General features: G+C 38.1%; 1 protein-coding gene across 1 annotated transcript in view; it reads left to right on the top strand.

The window, feature by feature from the left end:
* The window catches only part of SLC16A1 (solute carrier family 16 member 1), a 38,299-nt gene extending 21,756 nt beyond the window's left edge, over positions 1-16,543 (top strand). The window contains exons 3-5 of the mRNA XM_063297421.1: positions 7,578-7,721; positions 10,691-11,554; positions 12,973-16,543. Coding sequence (XP_063153491.1) covers positions 7,578-7,721; positions 10,691-11,554; positions 12,973-13,238 — 1,274 coding nt within the window. The 3' untranslated portion in view covers positions 13,239-16,543. The remainder of the gene's footprint in view (positions 1-7,577; positions 7,722-10,690; positions 11,555-12,972) is intronic.
* Positions 16,544-16,895: the final 352 nt, after the last annotated feature.

Consider the following 16,895-nt stretch of genomic DNA (forward strand, 5'->3'; position numbering starts at 1 on the left):
AAATTACAGGCAAACACACAGCAGATAAAGAAGTGTGCTTAAATAACATTTTTAAAAGAATTTCAGCACTAGGAAATATGGTCTGTATAGTTATCACATTGTGTACTTTTTCACACTGCTTTTTTGTAATTAGAGTGGACATCCTCATTTTTGCTAATAGTGTGAAGATAAGAATATATTCTAAAAAAGATTCTAGAAGATAAGATATATACTAAAAAAATTGCCCTATATTTTAATGTGAGAAGCTTCTTAACATTAGAGCTATATTTGTGGTAATGTTTAATGTGTGTTGAGCCCAAGGTCAATGTTTTTATTACTTTATTAGTGCTTTGAATTGAATCAATGAAAGATTTATCCAGGAGTTAAAGGAAATTAGGTAAAGGTAAAGGTTTCCCTTGACGTAAAGTCCAGTCGAATCCGACTCTAGGGGGTGGTGCTCATCTCCGTTTCTAAGCCTTGGAGCCGGCGTTGTCATAGACACTTCCGGGTCATGTGGCCAGCATGACGACTCGGAACGCCGTTACCTTCCCGCCGAAGCGGTACCTATTGATCTACTCACATTTGCATGTTTTCGAACTGCTAGGTGAGCAGGAGCTGGGACGAGCAACGGGAGCTCACCCCGCCGCGCGGTTTCGAACCGCCGACCTTCCGATCGACAGCTCAGCGGTTTAACCCGCAGCACCACCGCGTCCCTTATTAAGGATGTATAAAATAGCATGTTTTGGATATGGAATGTTCCATTGTTCTCCTCGCACATGCTATTTCAGGGCTGGAATACCACAGACTGCTTCCTGCCTCAGAAGTTTACTTCCAGGCAAATATGTGCTGGGAGAATTTTGGAAAATTTTGACTGGGATGTGATGTTTTGTACATACATGAACTACCTTACATAGTATATGAAAATATACCAGCACTATTATGATCAGGATATTATTTAAACAATACTATTTCCTAATTTACATTGTAAAGTTTGGGGTGCTTAATATTGCAAGAATAAAATACAGCTTATTAATAAGATCCTCAAAACTTGCTCATAGAAGTCTTAATCATGGCAAATTAGTAACAAATCTGATGCATTACAAGAAATAGGGGAAAAGTGTCAAAGCTTATAAGAAATGGATCATTAAAATCCACATTCATATATTTATTTTTACAAATTTTGTGTGCTATTTACTTCACAGAACTTGAGGCAGTTTGCTGTTGTTTATTCATTCAGTCGCTTCCAACTCTTCGTGACTTCATGTGAGGCAGTTTACATAGCATGAAAAACATAAGTAGACATAACCTCTTCATGCTTTCAAAACAGGCCTGAATGCTTGTGGCTTCACTACTGTTGAAGTATGGTGGTTGAACAGCCATCCTTTACTTTGTATGTATACCTCAAAAGCAAGTAGCTGTGCTGCACTGCAAATGAGATTTTTCTTTGGAAGCAAACAGTCTTTGTCCTTGTTCAGCTAGTGAGACAATCAGCACATTTTCTTGCTTCATCATTGCAGCAAGCACATGAACTTTAACAGTCTTGTCATTGTTCAACTTTGATGGTTTAGAAAATTCATTCCATAAATAATCAGTTGCATAAGACAGATACAATCAGTAATGTAGAAAAAATAAATAGACCAATAATGCTAATTTTTCCTTAGACAAAACATCTTCGTTGCTTTATTAATATACTTTTTTCCCAGAGAATATCTATAAAATTAGGTTTTAATAATCGATTCAGTACTGATCCATTATTGGTAGCTCCTGTGAAAATAATAAGGATCTCTAATTTTGAGCAGCTCTTTGGTACCTTTGACTGCCATTGATGGGGCTTCCTGGTCAGATTTCACAAGAAAAAGTGACCAACAATTTCTAGTTACACATATTAAAGGGACATAATAGAACTGAATACCAGTGAGTATTGACAAACTATCTGTTAACAGAGTCAGTATTCAGGACATGTCTTTCTAGTTGCATTTAAACAGGCTCTAGAGTTTGTAGAATGTTTTTCTCAGTTGGCCTTTAATCACTGTTTATTTTGGATTTAGGCTCTTTCTGTAATGAAGCATTTTAAATATTGAATGTAAATTAATCAGCCCCGAACATTTGGATGGTAATTAAAGGACTATACAACTTGTACATAAAAGAGTTAAGGTAGAGTTGATTTAAGCTTTATTATAGCTATTGTCTGGCTTTGAATTGACTAACAAGTAATACAAAAACAACCTCATTTTGTTTACAGTACATTGCAGTTAGCTTATAACTATTTTATTCATCTATAACCACAGTTAAACTGTACTTCATTCACCACTCAGATGTTCTGTAACGAGGAGCCTCTGCATACAACTACTTTAGTATCTAAGTTCATTCACCAAAATAAATTATGTTTGTTTTTGGCTTTGCATTACATGCAAAAAGGGTGGGGTTCATCATGGATTGTTTTAAGATAATAAACACTACACTTGATCTTAGCCAAAAGTCCAAGAAGTTATTTAGAGATGGATGTTCAACATTAGATCATAGTTTGGTTCTTTACCATTTGGCAGAAAAATATTGTGCGCCCCCTTGTGGTTCCCCTTTTGCAACCTTTGTGGATTTTAAGTCAGCTTTTGATCTAATACCAAGGGGGAGAGAGTGGGATAGTTTAAGACATTCCACTACTGACAAAAAGCTGCTTACGCTTATTCAGTCACTTTATTCAAACACCTCCCTGAAAATTAGATGTACCCCTTGGGGACTTTTATCTAAAGCAGTCCCAGCTTTTAGAAGTGTAAGACTAGGTTGCATATTAGCTCCATTACTTTTCAATTTATATCTAAATCCAATAATTCAAGCACTTGCTGTTTCAACCTATCATCCACCCATTTTGGCTGATCGTGTAATTCCAGCACTACTGTATGCCAATGATAAAGCATGGAAGAGCAGACTGCTTAAAAAACTGCAGACACCTGCGCTGCCTTCATTCTCTCCTATTTGAGCCTTCTCCCCAGCATCAGCATGGCAGAGTGGCTTATAAAAGCTGCAACCTTGAAACAGGTGGGGGAGGAAATGTGTGTGTTTTGAAGCTCTATAGCAGCAGTAGACAGAAAGCAGCCAAATATAAGAAGAACTTTCCTCACAAAGACTGGGGATCTAGGGCAGAAAATGAAGAGGCACAGCAAAGTCAAGCACAAGTGTTTTACAGGCTGCCCATTAATACAGAAGGAAAACAATAGAAGAAATCTGGGGGGGCGTGATTTAAAGTCAGACCAGGGTCTCTAAGGGTAAAACACTGCTCTATACTAGTAATATACTAGTAATAGTAGTTGTAGAAACGTAACAGCAATAGTTTACCTGATATTGTAGTAGTAGAAAAGTAATAGTATAGTATAGAAGGAATAGTATATAGTAATAGTAGTATAACATTGTACAGTATCATTAGTAATAGCGTATAGGATATGACAACAGCTATAGGATACACTCACATAGATATTTGTAAATTTCACTTTTGTATTGTAGATATTTTTTCAAAATAAAACATCTCCCCAGCCCTTATAGGGAGATGTAAAAATTCCAGTTGTCTAAGGTCCACTGATTTTGGTAGATCTTTTGAGTCTCAGGCAATCAAAGTGGGTATAGTTTAAGCAGAACTCGTGACATAGTTATGTCTGCTTCACAGGTGGGAATGAGAAAAGCTCTTAGGGCACTAGCTTTATTTTGCACAGAACAAAAACTATCAATAAATTACCAGAAAACTAAAGTCTTAAGTTTTGCCCGACACTGTCATAAGATTCACAAATGGCAAATAAATGGGACTCAAATTGAACAGGTGCACACCTATAGATGCCTTGGAGTGCAGTTGTCTGCTTTTTTATCCTGGAATGCTCACGCGCTCTTTTTTTTCTGGGCAAGTGTTGCACAGCGTACCTCATCAGCTATTGTAAGATTCTACCATTCAAGAGGAGGTATATCCCCGCAGCTTGTAAAGTTTTCCAAGCTAAGGTAGTCCCTCAGCTTCTCTATGGTTCCCAAATTTGCTGCCTTGCAAAGCCCAATATTATTGAAGCCATTTAAAACTATGTTTATTAGAGCCATATTGATGGTTCCAAAAAGTATCAAAGATGTCATCCTATGGGTAGAAACAGCTATAGTTTTGTTAGTTGCTAGGGCATGGTTTCTTCTTCTGGCTAAAGTTAACTCTACTTCCTATAGGTTTAGCCCCATTAGTATTTAAAGATTGTTTTAAATAACTGTGGCTTTAAAAAGCCTTGGATAAAATTCAATTGCTGAGCTTCTCTGGGAAGTCTGTGCTGATTAGGATTTGATAATACTAGAACCACCCTTAAACAATGAATCTGTATATAGATCTTCAAACAAATTTAAGTAAGATGCTACACCCCAGTATTTACTATTTTCTTCCAAAAGGGTTTGTTCCATTCTCCTGTTTATCATCCAATACAAATTTGAAATTTTGTAAGGTCTTCACCTTAGCCAGGTTTGATGCTTTGCCCTCAGCAGTCCTTTTTGGACATTTTAAGGGTACCCTTATGCATCTTTGGTTATGTCCATGTGGTGATGGCTCAATAGAAACTATGCAATATGTTGTTATACTGCTCCCTATATAAAGACTCTAGACAAACCCTTATATATCCAATTTTGAAGGATGTTCAGGTAGGGAGTGTGATTTCTATTTAATGCTGCTACTTTCAAAGAAGGACTCAAAAATATTCTCCCAAATTGCCCAGTTCTGTGCTAACATTTATTTGATACGCCGCACCATTACTTAGGTTTAAAATTTCTTAAAATAGTATTTTATTTTTATTTATTTTAGTATTTTTATTATTTTTAGTTCTTACCATACTTATTGTTTTTCTGTTTTATCCATATATAGAAGGATGTATTACTGCTGTTATTAGATATTTTAATTGTATTTGGCCGTAGGGCTGTAATAAACGTGGACTGAAAAAAAATACACATTTTGAAAACAAGATTTGTTTTACTGATTACAACTTAATTATAATCAGTAAAACGTTGATGAGAATGCTTAATTTACAGCCAATTCTGCTTTTGTCCTAGTGTTTCACCCAGGCATCACTAATCTAGAGGTACAAGGCAAGGGCCACCAAAGATGGAGGGGAGAACAGTAATCAGTAATAATTAATCATTATTTTGCTTGTCCTCAAGACTCATTATGACTTAATTTCAGCTTTTTCAATAAATCATGGTTAAGATAAACTATATGTTTATGGTACACAGATGCAGGTTGGTTGCTATAGGAAAATCAGCTGTGTTAGCATACTGCAAGTGGTTCATTTTCATCTACCAATTCTGCATTATGCAATTGGTTTATTGGATGCTGATGCTGATATGTGAGCCTACAGTATTTGGTTGATGTGTGTAGAGTTTGGGTCACATTATTTGCTTTTACTTAATTATATCCTAACTGAATGCAGTTGTTGCCATTATAATGAATAACCAAATGTGTTTTGAATTTGAGATAAAAAGGAAGTCACAAAATATTTGCTGTTATTATTACAGTTATATTGAGTGGTGTGCTGGAGCTGGTTCATACAGCGAGAGCTGATTGTTAAAGTTTTGTGAGCCATTTGAGAGCAGAGCTTAGCCCCCATGCCTATCCTGCTAATCAGCTGTTCAGTGGCTAGCAGTGTGATGGCAGCAGTGGAGCTGGGAGAGCCACTTTTTAAACATTTACCAGCACACCATTGGTTATATCCCATCTTTCCTCTGGGAGCTCAAGTATGATACATTGGGGGAGGGGCATCTCTCCATGTTACCCTGGTAAGAACCTTAAGAGGAAAGGTGGGCTGAGAAATAATGTTATGCAAAGTTACTTAATGCATTTATTTATTTATGGAATTGAACACTGCCTCAGTTTAGTTGAATTCTAGGCAGTTTATAACAATATATAATGAAATACAACAACCACAATACAAATATAAATACAGGTAGTCCCCGCTTAATGACCAGTCACTTAACCATTCAACCATTCAAAGTTACAACACCCTTGCCCATCGTAAAACGTGCCACCCCCACGGTCACATGACTGCATTTTGGGTGCTTGGCAACCGGCTCGCATTTATGGCTGGTTGCCAAGTGTGCCGCGATCATGTGGTGGTCACTGGCAAATTTCTCTGCTGGCTTCCCCTGAAAGTCAGTGGGGAAGCTGGCAGGGAAGGTTGCAAGGTGGGCGGGGGGGGGGAGCTGAAACCCTTTGGTGGAACGGAGTTCAAATCTTCAGTGAACTCTTCACTAGGTTGCCAGCTAGTTATGGTGTGTGTATCTTATGAGTAACATATTAGAAGCAGTGATTTGAATTGTAGTGCCAGCTTAACATTTGTTTTGTTGAAGATGTTCTAAGTTGGATTTCAGTTAGGAAAAATAATTTTGGAACATGTTGCACCTATATTACTATATTTAGCAGAAAAATGAATCCCTACTACAATAGAATGAAAACTGGATAAATCTTTAAGCAGGAAGTACTTTAAAAAAGCAAGAATGTGTAGTTCTTGAGAGAGAATGTAGGATGCTTCACTTTGCCTGCTGTCACACCACTAAACCAAATCCAGGTTAACAAAATATAATTGGTCATTTGCAGGAAGTAATGATGAATGAATAGCTAAAATTGGACTAGTTAAAAATGATCAAAAACTTTTGAGGGTGTTTTTGGCTTGTACATTTCCATCTGATTTTTTCCCCCTATTTTTTTGGTATGTTGTACTTACGCATAGTTATATTAATATAGTAGAGCGTATTAACTGTACAGTTGATGAAACATGTTCCGTGGAACCTAGGGTTCTGTGAGAGGTCACTAGGGGTTCCCTGGGAGATCACAATTACTTCAAAAAATTATTCCAAATTTGGGCAACTTCAGATTAAAGAAGTAAGTTTCATTCCTTATTTTCAATTTAAGAACACTGTTAATGCATATATACAGGCCCACACATGAAACAAATATAATAATTTTCTGACTTCTGGCCTGCATTTGAGCCTGAATATGCAGGGGTCCCCCGAGGCCTGAAAAATATTTTAAGGGTTCCCCCAGGGTCAAAGGGTTAAGAAAGGCTGCTTTGGGCTATAATTAGAATACAGTGGACATCCATTTCTGCAGCTGGTATCAGTGGGGTAATAGCAATTCATTAGGAGTAGCTTTGATGCTAGAATGTTCTTTTCCATTTTACTCATCTCTCAGTTGTAATTACCTCTTCTGCAAGAGTTAAGAAAGATACAGATGCTTTACCAAAATGTAAAAAAAATGTACCAAAATATTCAAATAGAAGGAAACCATAATCATTTGCAATGACCCCCCACTCTACCCCCTACCCCCAGGCCTAATCAAATGCATTCTTAACTTCTCTTTAGGTCAGACTATCTACTTTTTCAGTTCAGACTACCCAGAACACAAGCCATGATATTCTCTCAGGAGCAACTTTTTGGGGTGTGTAATGGGAACATCTGGTTTTGCATTGTGTATATCAGCTCTCTGTTTCTTATATAATATTAATAGTTTTCAGAAGGCTTTGCTTTGCATCCATTATTCCAAAGATCAGGAAATACATTGATGGAATGTAATGCCTGAATAATTCAATGATTTCTTCTAGGTCCAGTCAGCAGCATCCTGGTGAACAAATATGGCAGCCGGCCAGTCATGATTGCAGGGGGCTGCCTGTCAGGGTGTGGTCTGATTGCTGCCTCTTTCTGTAATACTGTAGAAGAGTTGTACTTCTGTGTTGGTGTTGTGGGCGGTAAGTGACATATCTACACAAATGTAGATACATCTAATTGTGTAACTCTATTGGAGAAAACTAATATAGAATATTGTTAAGTAAAGGCCTGTATTTCATTTCCAGGATGACTATCCTCTTGAGCCTGGTGTGCTAGATTTTCCATGGCTATTTTTTGTTCCACAGAGGTAGTTTTCTCCACGCTGAGTGGGATGTTAGTCATTTGAACGTTAGTCAAAAGAGAATTCACGGTATCTCCCATTCCATTCAACAAATGGAGAAGCAATGGAATATTTCAGGGATATTCTATTGCTTCTCAAGCTACTTGGTTGAATGGATATCTCAGATTATTTATTTATTTGCCCATGCAGTGTCTGAATAGAAACAGGTGGTGGCATTTCTCTGTGCTTTCTCTCTCATTTCTGGCATACCTTTCCCAAAAAAAACTGCCTGGAGAAATTTGTTATCTCTGTGGTATCTCCACATTTACCCAAGCTCGTTTGCTTGCTTATTTGTGTATTTATTTACTGTTGTGCACTTTAAGCTTTGAGGTGGTTTACATAAGTGCTCTTTCAAAAAAAGTTTTTATATTTTATGTATTTTAATGTTGCTGATTTTTTAAATATAAAATATATGAAAAAAGGTGAAAGGTCCCCTGTGCAAGCACCAAGTCATGTCTGGCCCTTTGGGGGGGATGCCGCTTCCGTGACGTTTTCTTGGCAGACTATAGCAGGGTGGTTTGCCATTGCCTTCCCCAGTCGTCACCTTCCCCAGCAAGCTGGGTACTCATTTTACCAACCTCAGAAGGATGGAAGGCTGAGTCGACCTGAGCCGGCTACCTGAGAATCCAGCTTCCGCTGGGATAAAACTCGGGTTGTGGGGAGAGTTTTGGTTGCAATACTGCTGCCTACCACTTTGCGCTACACAATGCATGGGTATATTTTGTATTTTAAAATATAAAATATATACATGCAGAATTCAGCAAATGGAGACTGGAATGTTCTGGAGAACTTGCAGTTCTGGAGGGGAAGGGTTCAGTGGCTTCTAGAAGTAAATTCCCTGAGTTTGAGGTGTCCCTGAGCCTAGTATTCCAGAATGGTTTGTCCTCTGGTCCAGGAAATTTATTTCCAGAGGCCACCAAACCACCTTGGAACAGCATAGTCCAGTTGAACTTTGGCACAGTTAAGTGTGGGAACATTTCATTCCAGAATTTTCTGAAATATTTTGTTCCCAAATCATTGAATGTTGCACATTCATACTTGAAAACAAAGGGTTTGTTCGTATAAGGATTTGTCAGATCTCACTGATCTATCTCTAAGTATTTAGTGTTGTGTTTTGCATTCCATATTCTGAAGTCTTTCAAATGTGTTAAGGGAGCTGTACTATGTCCTGAATACCATCTTACAGTTTAGGATGATGGATATCTGAGGAAGTGGACATGGTCCTTAGGGCTGTGAGCTCAGCCACCTGCTATTTTGATCCATGCTCCTCCTGGCTGGCTAAAGCAGCCAGGGAATGTTGTGTGAGTGTTTGTAGCGATGGTTAATTCTTCCTTGAGTGTGGGGGTTGTTCCTTTGCCTCTTAAGGAGGCTTTGGTTTGCCCACTCCTCAAGAAACCATCACTGGACCCTGCCATACTGGACAATTTTAATCCAGTATCTAACCTCCACTTTGTGGGGAAGATGGTTGAGAAGGTGGTTGCACAGCAGCTTCAGAGGACCTTGGAAGAAGTGGATTATCTGGATCCCTTTCAGTTGGGATTCAGACCTAGGTATGGGATGGAAACAGCATTGGTTGTGCTTTTGGATGATCTCTGGCAAGGGCAGGATGAGGGTTGTGCATCCATCCGTGCCCTACTTGACCTTTCTGCGACTTTTGATACCACTGACCATGGTATCCTTCTGGATTGGCTCAGGGGGTTGGGCATGGGCAGCATGGTGCTTTGCTGGTTCGCCTTTCTCCGGGGCTGATTCCAATTGGTGGTGGTTGGGGAGGAGAGATCCTATTATGTGGGGTGCCGCAAGGTTTGGTGCTCTCCCCTCTCCTATTTAACATCTGCATGAGGCTGCTGGGTGAGCTCATCCATCGCCAAGGGTTGAGGTATCATCAGTATGCTGATGATACCCAATTATATATCTCTGCCCCTGGCGAATTAAGCAAAGCTGTGAATGTCTTATCCTGGTGCCTGGAGGCTGTGAGGGTCTGGATGGGGAACAACAGGCTTCAGCTGAACACTGGCAAGACTGAGTGTCTTTGAGTTTTGGGGCCTCCTGGTTCTAGGACTGTGCCATCTTCGGTGCTGGATGGGGTGGCACTGCCCCAGACAGACTCAGTGCACAATCTGGGGGTCCTCCTGGACTCACAGCTCCTGCTCAAAGAGCAGGTGGCAGTCATGGCTAAGAGGGCCTTTGCACAGCTTTGTGTTGTGTACCAGTTGCGCCTGTTTCTAGATCAGGGGGCTCTGCCCACTGTCACTCATGCCCCAGTTACCTCCCGATTGGATTTCTGTAACATGCTCTACATGGGTCTGCTCTTAAAGATTATCTGGAAGCTTCAGCTGGTACAAAATATAGCAGCATGGGCAGTTATGAGTGCTATTAGAATGGCACACATTACATCTCTGTTCCACAAGCTGCATTGGTTGCCAGTTTGCTTCCGGGTCCAATTCAAGATGCTGGTTTTAACCTTTAAACCCTTTATGGCACGAGGCTGGGCTATTGGAGGGACCATCTCTTCCCAATTAAATCTGCCCGTCCCATCAGATCTGGCAGAGGAGGCATGCTGCAGATTTAATTAAGTGTAGTACACTGCCCAGAGTCACTTTTTTGTGAGATGGGTGGCCATACAAATCTGATAAATAAAATGAATAAATATAGTGTGTATGCCACAGTATCAGTAAGAACATAAACTGATTCTAGAACAGGATTTGTAGGGCTGCATTTGTATGTGTTTATCTTGATAACTTAATGTAAATGTATTTCTATCCCCAGGTCTGGGACTTGCATTTAATTTAAACCCAGCCTTGACCATGATTGGCAAGTACTTCTATAAGAAGCGTCCTTTGGCTAATGGATTGGCCATGGCAGGTAGCCCTGTATTCCTGTCTACACTGGCTCCTCTGAACCAATATTTCTACAGCATTTTTGGGTGGAGAGGGAGCTTTTTAATTCTTGGAGGCCTCTTGTTGAACTGCTGTGTGGCTGGGTCACTGATGAGACCAATAGGACCTAAGCCTGATCAACTGAAGAAAGAAATTGATAAAGAAGCATTGCAGGAGGTTGGCAAAGAGACAAGAAAAGAAGCAGGAGATGTCAGTACAGACCTTATTGATGGGAAAAATAAAAAGCAAAAAACTACAGCCTTCCAAACAATTAACACATTTTTGGACTTCTCTCTCTTCACACATCGTGGCTTCTTGCTTTACTTGTTTGGCAACGTGTTTATGTTTTTTGGATTGTTTACACCATTAGTTTTTCTCAGCAACTATGGAAAGAGCAAGGATTTCTCTAAAGAATCTTCAGCTTTCCTGTTATCTATTCTGGCTTTTGTAGATATGTTTGCCAGACCATCCATGGGTTTGGTAGCAAACACCAAGTGGATTAGGCCTAGGATCCAGTATTTTTTTGCTGTGTCTGTTATCTACAATGGAGTATGCCATCTTTTGGCTCCTCTTTCTACTACCTATGCCAGCTTTTGTATCTATGCTGGCTTTTTTGGATTTGCTTTTGGCTGGCTGAGCTCTGTCTTGTTTGAAACACTGATGGACTTAGTTGGGACTCAGCGATTCTCCAGTGCTGTTGGTTTGGTGACCATTGTGGAATGTTGCCCAGTCCTTTTGGGGCCACCTCTTTTAGGTAAAATATTTACTTCACCTTTGGGATGGGAGGGAAGACAGACTGTATTGGCACTTTGATGGCCTGCAGGTCTGACCTTAGATAAAGTAAGAGAAAGTTAATTTGTGGGTAACAAAAGCATTAGGATTCAACTTAAAATTATGTGTTATACTAGGGGTTCTTGAACTGTGGGTCATGAGCCTCTGGATATTGTGACCAAATCTGAGGGTAGTTGCAGCAACCTAACATGTTTTATCCTTTTTCAGCTCTTGGCCAGGTGTTGGCCCTTGTACCTGCATAGATAATACCAAGTTACCACAGCAGCTGCGGCTCTGCCACCTTTCTCCTCAACTGAGCTGGGCTAAAAATAACTTTGCCAAACTTGCCCTTTAACTATATAATACTGGCAGGGAGACTGATCCTGTCTTGGCCCCGTGTACACATTTGTCCACCCACAGATCACCTTCACTGCTTTGATGGGCACATTCTGATCACCATTGTAGGATTTGATAGGCTCAGTGGTAAAAGGTAAATCTAAGAGAAGGGGGTTATTTCTAAATGGAAAGGTTTCAGGGTTAAGGCTACAATAAAGTTTAATTTTTAAAGTAATTTCTCTGCTGTTTATACCAGCACATTTATGAAGAAAAGGATGGTTAATACTTACTGTTCTTTGTATTCCTTCCAGTATCGCACTGGTGAAAATATTATACATATTTATGTCTCTAGAAATACTTCTGCCCATTGCTGTGGGCCTGTTCCTGTCCTGATACTGTTTTTACATTAGTGTCCCTTACGGACAGCCATTATTTTCTTCCAACTCCCTTGCCCCTTAAAGAGTTGGGATCCTGCCCTTGCCTTTTTTGGAGTGTGAATTCTGTGTGTCACATGCATAAAGTTTATTTATTTATTTATTACTCATACTTAGCCACCACCCATAAAGTTAATGGGAAGAAAGACATTTCCAGGACTGGTTTCACTTGGAGTTGGCAACTCTAGATTGACATGGTATGGGAGATGGACATAGAACAGATTTCCTGCCAATTCTGTTTTGAGAAGGATCATCTTAAATTTACTAAGGCTGAACCAGTTGACAAATTCCAGTGGCATCTAGTATATTGGTAAACTTTGTTCATGAGGGTAGGGTGTGTCAGACAAATTCGCCACAGGGTTTGAGTACCCATACATTATATAGTTGATGGAACAATCATGCCATTGGCCCATAATACAGTTCCCATAATCCCATAGTGCATGTGCCAAAGCTTGCATAAACCCAGATAATACATTCTCAGATATCTAGAAACAGCCTGGTAATGAGAGGAAATAATTACATTTTTTAGCATTAAAGTTAATACTTGCATATGTGACCATTAATTATTCTGCATTATTAGAAAACAGTCAGTCTTATAATGTATCCCCCATCCCCTGTTTTTGCCTTTTAGGTAGTCTGAATGATATATATGGTGACTACAAATACACTTACTGGGCATGTGGCGTCATCCTTATTTTCTCTGGGATCTTCCTATTTATTGGGATGGGCATCAATTATCGCCTGGTGGCAAAAGAGCAGAAGAGAGAGGATAAGCAGATTGCTGAAGGAAAAGAAGAAGAAACCAATATTGATGAAGCTGAAAAACAAAAGGAGTCCAATGATAATCTACCTCGAAAAACCACAGAAGATGATATAAAAGAAGACAGTCGTGTGTGAGAGACTGGTCTCTTAAATCCAGGAGGGTATTGTAATAATTAAAAAATACTGACATGTTTGGAGGAACTCCTGGTCTTAATGAACAGTGGTGAGAATTATATAAATCTGGCTTTTTAAAAAATACAAAACCTGAAATTGCAGATAGTATTTTTGTCAGCACCTGACAAATAACAGGTCAGTGGGCAGTACTAGCATTTTAGTAGGTTGGGGTGGGGGAGGGAAAATGTGTGCTCTGTTTCTCATTTTTTTTTTTAACAGTAATGTGAATGTACTAATACGTGCCTTAGAGCTTCCACATCTAGGTTATTTTAGCAGAGCCATAACACTGTTCTGTAAATTGTTTTGGCTTTTTTTAATCTACCTAGGCAATATTCACAAAAGATATCTTGACTTGCTCTATTAGTAGGGTTCACAGTTGGGTGTTAAACAAAAACTACTTCATATGCTCCTAAAATTGCTTACTGCCAGTCTCATAGTTGGTGTACAAATAACTTGGGCACACAAATGAAGAAAAGGCTAGCAGATTTCTTTTTTAAAAATAGTGTTGCAGACCTAATGTATTTGGATACCAGATTCAAGCTACCTTGATTGTGTTTGATAGCTTTTAAAAACTTAGCCAACTTGCTGTTGGGCTTGTTTGAATAAAATATATTAATATTTTCATGCTGTCTTCACTTGACTTTCTCTGGAGAGGAACTTGCTTTTTAATTACCATTACTTCTTTAGTTGTTACTTGCTCTGAAATGAAACCGGGACCAGTGCAAGAGGATAGCACATGGATTCGTCAATTATTGAACAAAGCTAAAGATACAGTATTTTCATTAACTGTTTAAACTTTGAAATAAGAAATGATAAGGATGTTGCCAGACATGATTACTTAGAAGTAAGCTTCATTGAAATCAATGCTGCTTACATTTAAGTAATGACATGTGTTTGCACTATTACCATGTACACTGATCCTGACATCAATTATGCTACTTCCAAAGGGATATATTTTTGTTTCATGTTGTGACTTAAAAAAATATTCAGTTTAAGGGAAGAAATTTCTTATTTTGTATAGTGTTAAATATCTAGAGAATACTGTCTTAACACAAGCTTTAGTGCCAGAACAGATAACATTTTACTAATCTGTGCTCAGAATAGAACAGTTGACAAACAGCATGGAAACTCTAAACTGGAACTGAGACTGATAAGATATTCATGCTTCCTGCTTTTCATGTTGACTTATTCTGAGTGGATTACAATTTAAAGTGATATGTAGCTGCTCAACTGCATTTTTTTATTTTGTAAAAGGTAGAAACCTATGTGTCCTCTCTTTCTGTGTTCGTAATATTGGAAAATATACTTTTTGCTACTACGGTAGCAAAATTTGAATAAATACTTCATTCAAGGAGAAGTGGAAAACAGCTTTCTGATCATAAGCCAAGTCTATAGAAAATTAATCAAAAATTTAGATTATGTTCAGATGCTCTTCTGCATAGTTCACCCATTAAATGTGAATAATTCTTTTCCTATTTCAGTTACTTGTGGAGTAATTCAAAATGTATGGGAAAAAATCTGTAGGACTCCTTGGGAGGTGATTGAGTCAGATGATCTATTTGTCATGTAAAATAGTATTCCATAATAGCATAATATAATTACTTAATTTCTTGAAAGCTGCAAGAAAATTGATTCCTTCTCTTGCAAACTGATGCTTGCTTTGGTGAATGTAGTATTTGATGTCACTACTTAAGTGAAAAGCAGTACACTACTAGAATACTACTTTTAATAAGTCAAACTATTTAAAATTCCAGTAGCCTAATGGGGAATATATGACCACTAAAATTTCATTTGATTATATATGTTATGGTGTGGTATGCTCCTGATTGTCCTACCCTACTGAATCTCATTAGCTACTCCTTAGACAAGAATGGACAAGAACTAGCAAAATGTGGGTTCCATAGTTCTACACTGTGGCGAGGAAAGAAAAAATGTCAGTAACATTTTGTTGTGTGCATATTCCTTTTAAGGTTGAGTCTGCATGCTTTTTAGCATTTTTTTTTAAAATTGAACCTAGTCTGATATAAGTCAAATTGTGTAATTATATTGTATTTTTTATTATCCTGTAAGATGATGTTTTACTACAGAGAGACAAATAGGTACTCATAAAATTGTGTTGGGCTTGTAAACTGGAAATTGTTCTCCAACAAAAGCTTTTATGGTGAATGCAGGCTCTCTTCAATTTTTCTCTCTGATAATGGCTTCAGATGACATCTGCACAGAAAATTCCTGTAAATTTGATTTAGCACTTTATTCCAAGAACGTAGAAATTCCAGGGCATGGACCATTAAAAGCATATTTTGTTCCAGTTAAAAGTATATTTACTGTGGCTGACCAATTCATACCATTTCCAGGCCTCTCTGTTGAATGCATGATCAGTGATGTTCCTGTAATGGCCTCCAGTTGTAGTTCAGGCATCTTATCAGGTGCCCACATGTTCTGTTAGTAGAACAAGAAAAACATTTGTATGACCCAAAGGCAGTTCTGTGAGATCTAAAAATATCCTGCTAGCATGTAAGATGATATGTGACGGAGTTGCTCAAGTCTGTGGAAGCTAGAAGGTTGTAAAAAAAAAAAAGCACACAAAACTTATGCAGGATAGATTCTTGGTAGTATTGGAAATATTAGTAATGACTGATATCTTTCTAAGAATTCTTAGCTCCCCATAAAAGCACCATGTAGACCTATCTCTAAATACTAATCATAACATGATACTCTACTCCCTCCCCACTAACTGAAACTAATAGATTTAAATATTTAATAAGTTTGATCCCTAATGTTTCTTCATGTGTGCTGCACATTTATTTTGTGTAAACCAAGTTAGAAGAAAGCTACTTTTCCATGAGACACTTGCTTTGCCAAATGGACTACTTGCTGAAATTCAAGTAGTGGAACAAATTGGGCTTCATGTTTTCCATCTCCCTTCCCAAATATGTAGAATCTGACAGGTTATGTTTCCTTTATTAAAAGGAGTTGTGGAAGTCCCTTGACAGTATTAAAAATGCACTGTGAAATATTCTGATCTGTTGTCTTGGTTGCTGAATTTATTAGGGTTTTTTTTAATGTATTGTCCAAAATGATACAAAAAAGAAGCCTATCGGTATTTTCATACTTTAAAGTTTGTACATTCAATAGAATATTTTTCATACATGTTATTGTACTCTATTAAAATGTGACATTATAAAACCTTGTGTCTCATGTTCAACCTTGTGTCAAGAATGCATAATAACTGGTTCAGATTGCAATAAACTAACATTGAAAAGCTTCTAGTTTGAGCCATGTTCTTGTAAGTATAAATAGTCATGATAACTAATATATTTGGTCTCAATTCTTTATTTTACCTGGTGAATTAAAAGTGTCATAGACATCCTGGAAACATTAACTTTTAGGGGGAAATAGTTACAATATAGTAAATAATAAAGTATTTCAGGGAGCATGATGAAATCTTTTTTGCTTCAAATCTTTGATTAGGTATCATTGAAAGGGACAATACATTAAGCAAATATCAGAAGTACAGAAAATAATTAAATAGGTTCTCAAAAATTCAGCTGTCAAGATCTTCAAGGAGAAATAAAACAAGCTGCATAATATTTTTGCAAGGAGTATCAGCTTTCTAAA

This window comes from Candoia aspera, chromosome 3, assembly GCF_035149785.1.
Source record: "Candoia aspera isolate rCanAsp1 chromosome 3, rCanAsp1.hap2, whole genome shotgun sequence".
NCBI classification, from domain to species: domain Eukaryota; kingdom Metazoa; phylum Chordata; class Lepidosauria; order Squamata; family Boidae; genus Candoia; species Candoia aspera.